General features: G+C 49.4%; 1 protein-coding gene across 1 annotated transcript in view; it reads left to right on the forward strand.

Moving 5' to 3' along the window:
* ASMTL (acetylserotonin O-methyltransferase like) overlaps positions 1–4,729 on the forward strand; it is a 27,828-nt gene that overhangs the window by 19,436 nt on the left and 3,663 nt on the right. Inside the window, exons 12-14 of the mRNA XM_024768086.1 lie at positions 111–228; positions 1,025–1,168; positions 4,381–4,503. Coding sequence (XP_024623854.1) covers positions 111–228; positions 1,025–1,168; positions 4,381–4,503 — 385 coding nt within the window. The remainder of the gene's footprint in view (positions 1–110; positions 229–1,024; positions 1,169–4,380; positions 4,504–4,729) is intronic.

Genomic DNA, 4,729 nt, shown 5'->3' on the forward strand with positions numbered 1-4,729 from the left:
ATGATCCCTGCTGAGCTCCCCACCCACACGAATGCCGGGTGGAACCTCATACCGGGTGCAGGACGGCCTGCGCTCCGGGTGGGTCTCCTCAGACCTGCTTCCACCACCAGAGCAGGGAGCTGACGCTGCAGTTCATGAGGGCCAAGCACAGCCTCAGCAAACTGACCGCCCACCACGTGGCCACGGCCTTCGACCTGTCCCGATTCGCCTCTGCCTGCGACCTGGGAGGTACACTCACCCCCCCACAGGAGTCGGGTGCAGAGGGCTACGTGCTTTTCTTCTTTTGTATTAAATCTAGGGCACCTTACCTGCTAATGAGACTTGCAGAATGGGTTTATCTCTACAAACCATCTGAGGACCTAAATATATCCAGGGTGGGTGCGGGGGCTTGGGCTGATATTCCCAAGTGCTAGGAGGTCCCGGGGATGGCCCAGGACCCCCACAGAGGTTATGGGACCCTTCCTGGTGGCTGCCAAGTAGGGGAGGGGCTGTGGAGCCCGTCTGCTGCCATTGCGTCAGGTCTAATTATGCCACACACACCCTCCACCCCATCCCAACCAATCCTTTCCCCAGGACAGTGGATGGAGGAGGAGGAGTTGCCCTGTCCAAGGGGTGTAGTGGGATTGGTGTCCAGGAGGGCTCCTGAGCTGCCAGCTTGCGTTTCCCCACCCTCTGCACACCTGTCCTCCTGGTGGTCCAGAGTGGCTGCTGTGGCACCAGCCATTGCGTCTGCATTCCCGCAGCAGAAAGGGGCAGGGAAGAGTACGACTCCCTAGAGCTTTGCTGCCAGGATTCCCCACGAGTCTGTGCCCACCCCACTCACCTGCTCTGGGCCAGCACCCGCCCACGAGGCCCTGACTTTGAGACACCAGTGATCTCCCCACTGGCTGACCTCATTTCAGGGCACAAGCCTCAGGCCGCATCTGAGAGCATCGTTTTGGTTTTGCCAGAGTTGAACTCTGGAGACACTCCAAGGGTTTCACACATGCCAGGAGGGTCCAGAATCTGCCTTTGCTTCTCGCAGGCTGCACGGGCATCCTGGCCCGCGAGCTCGCCCAGGAGTACCCGCGTCTGCAGGTGACGGTGTTTGACCTCCCAGAGGTCACTGAGCTCTCTGGGGGCTTTCAGCGTGGCGGACGACAGACAGAGCGGATCCGCTTTGTGCCAGGTTAGCGTGGTTTCGTGTCCACCAGGTGTCAGTATTTGGGTGACCTTATTTATCTCGTAGGCAGAGCGGGTGTGTGTGTGTGTGTGTCTGTATGTGTCGGTATACGTGTGTCTGTGTCTGTGTGTGTATCCATCTTTCTCTGTGTTTCTGTCTGTATGTCTGAGTGTACATTTCTGTTTGTGTGTTTCTGTGTCTGTGGGTATGTATCTGGGTCTGTGTGTATGTATGTGTATATATGCACATTTCTGTGTGTTTCTGTGTCTGTATGTGTGTATCTGTGTACATGTATATGTATGTATCCGTGTGTCTGTGTGTAGCTCTGTCTTTGTGTGTCTGTGTATGTATCCATGTCCCTGTGTCTGAATGTTTGTATCTGTGCATCTGTGTATCTGTGTGTGTCTCAGTGTCTCTGTGTGTCTGTATGTGTCTTATATCCATGTTTCTGTGTCTGTGTGTGCATATATACTGGTGTATCTGTGTGTCTGTGTGTGTCTCAGTGTCTCTGTGTGTCTGTGTGTCTCTATACATGTATGTATCTGTGTGTCGATGTGTTTGTATATGCGTATGTGTCTGTGTGTGTGCGTGTATCTCGGTGCGTGTTTGCACATCTGCACACAGGGGCGCAAACCCTGAGAACAGGAGTTTGAAGTTCTCAGCGAGGGGAGTAGCCGGGCGGGAGGGCAGGTGGGGATGGGCACGGGCAAGATCGGCGTCTGCAGATGTCGACCAGCGACCCAGGCCTCACAGGGAAGTGACACGGGGGCTACAGCAGGAGGGCCTTGGGGTGGATGTGAGGAAGGACTTCCTGGCGGGACCGGATTGAAAGGAAACTCTTGGCATCTGGTGACTCATCCACACTGCGGCCCGGCCTGAGGGTGGATGTGCTAGACAGGCCTGTGCCCCACGACCACCTGATACTTTCCTACTTAAAAAAAAAAGAGCCAGTCACCCTGCTGTCACCCTGCTGTGGACTGAATTGTGTCCCCAAGTGCCTATGTTAAAGCCCCACCCCCAGTGTGACTCTTATCTGAAGGTAATTAAGGTGAAGGAGGTCACAAGGGTGGAGTCCTAATCCAGCAAGACTGCGTCCTTAGAAGGGACACCAGGAACATCTATCTATGTATCTATCATTTATCCATTGTCTATCTATCTGTGTATGTACCGTTTGTCTATCATCTATCCATCCATCCTCTATCTTTGTATGTATGGTTTATCTATCTCTTTATCATCTATCCATCCATCCACTTATTTGTCTATCAGTGTATCTATCCATATCTATCCATCTATCATCTATCTATGTATGTATCATTTATCTGTCATCTATCCATCCATCATCTATCTGTGTATCGTTTATCTATCATCTATCCATCCATCCACTTAGTCATTTATCAGTGTATCTATCTGTCCATCCATATCTATTTATCCGTCTATCCATCCAACTATTATCTATGTATGTATCATTTGTCTATCTGTCCGTCCATCATCTATCTACCTGTGTATCGTTTATCTATCATCTATCCATCCATCCACTTATTCACCTATCGGTGTATCTATCTGTCCATCCATATCTATCTATCCATCCATCTGTCATCTATCTGTCTGTCCGTGCATTATATCTACCATCTAGCTATCTATCCATCCATTCGTCCATTTATTCATCTATCATCTATGTAACTATCAATGTAGCTATCTATCCATCTGTCATATCTATCTTTTATCTACCTGTCTTTATATCACTCACCTATCACTTATCTATATATCTGTCATCTATTATTTACCATCTATGCATCCATCCACCTATCATTTATGTCCTATCCTATTTATCTATCTAATATCTATTATCTGTCTATATCATGCATGTATCCATCCATCATATCTATTCTATTATTTATCATCTATTTATCTATCACGTCTATATCTATCTCTCCATCCATCATATCTATTATCAATCTATGTATCATCTGTGGATCTATCATTTATCTATTATCTATCTATTCAATATTTATCGATCTATCAATCATTTGTCTGCCTCTGTCTTTATATCAATCATTTATCTATCATCTATTTACCTCTCTCTCTATTATTTATCATCTATCTTTCCGTCCATCCATTCACCTACCATTTATCTGTTCTTTCTATGTATGTATGATGTATCTATCATCTATCTCTGCCCACTGTGAGGACACAGCGAGTAGGCCACTACCTACAAGCCAAGCAGAGTGTCCTCCGCAGGAACTGACCCTGCCAACACCTTGATCTCGGATGTCCAACCTCCAGACCATGAGAAATCAACGTGCGTTGTTGAAGCCCCTGTCGGTGGGACTTTGTTGCTTCTGCCTGAGCTGACAGAGACACACCTCAAAGCTTCAAATCTAGGAGCAGCACGATGGAAGCTGTGCTACTGATTCACCATGTATAGGAAAGAGAACCACGAGAGCAAAAGAAAAAGAAGTGCATGTTGCCCATCTCTGTGCAGCTGTCTGGGGCCACCCGGTGTAGACTTGTCTGCACCCCCGTGTTGACTCTCCCTTGATGCCAATTCGAAGTGTTTTCTTTCTTTCTTGTTTTGTGTGTGTAAATGTGAGCTACATCTAACCCTTTGTGGAACGAGGCAGGGTTAGGAGTAACAAATAGCAAAGGTGTCTGTGTCCACAGTTACAGATACACATTTGGTAGATGCAGGGACAAATGACCCCAAACTGGGGGCCTAACATGACCCGAATCCATCCTCCTTCAGTTCTGGAGACCAGACCTCTGAGGTCGAGGTGTCCCAGGGCCGCGCTCCCTCCAGAGGCTCCAGGGAAGGGTCCTTCCCGCCTCTTCCAGCTTCTGGGGGCTCCAGGCGTCCCTGGGCTTGTGGCTGCCTCGTTCCCGTCTCTGCCTCCGTCTTCACGGGGCTTCTCCTCTGTGTCTGTGTCTCTCCTCTTCTGTGTCTTAGAAGGACCCTGTCATTGGATGTAGGGCCACCCTCATCCAGGAGGACCTCATCTCAGACCCTTCCCTTCATTTCATCTGCAAAGACCCTATTTCTAGAGGGCCTGTCCCCAGGTCAGCCCTTGAACGTCTCTTCCTTGGAGAACACAGATCTCCCCACCGCAGGCAGCGTCTCTTTTGGTTTCATCCCTTGTAGAACGTGGTGCAACTCCTTTCCGTCGGGTGCAGGACCAGTTCCTGTGGCCCTAACGGTTCAATGCCATTTGTTTTTAAACCAGGTGACATTTTCAAAGACAGCCTCCCGGAAGCAGATCTGTACGTCCTTTCCAGAATTCTGCAGGACTGGCCGGATGACAAACTCCACAAGCTACTGAGCCGGATCTCAAGCAGCTGCAAACCAGGTGAGACCACATCATGTACTTGCCTTTTTTAACACATAAAGACAGTTTCCAATTTTAAAAAAAAGCGTACATTTTATAGAGGAAGCTCCCTGTCCTCCAGCCCGCCGTCTGGTGCTCAGTTTACCGGCTCCCTGAGGACGTACCTGATTCTCGGGTGTCAGTGATGCGTTTCGGAACTTTATGGCGCCAGCGTCTGGGGCTTGGGCTTGTGGACGCCCCCCCCCCC

Source organism: Neophocaena asiaeorientalis, unplaced genomic scaffold (genome assembly GCF_003031525.2).
Source record: "Neophocaena asiaeorientalis asiaeorientalis breed wild unplaced genomic scaffold, Neophocaena_asiaeorientalis_V1.1 scaffold871, whole genome shotgun sequence".
Classification (NCBI taxonomy): domain Eukaryota; kingdom Metazoa; phylum Chordata; class Mammalia; order Artiodactyla; family Phocoenidae; genus Neophocaena; species Neophocaena asiaeorientalis.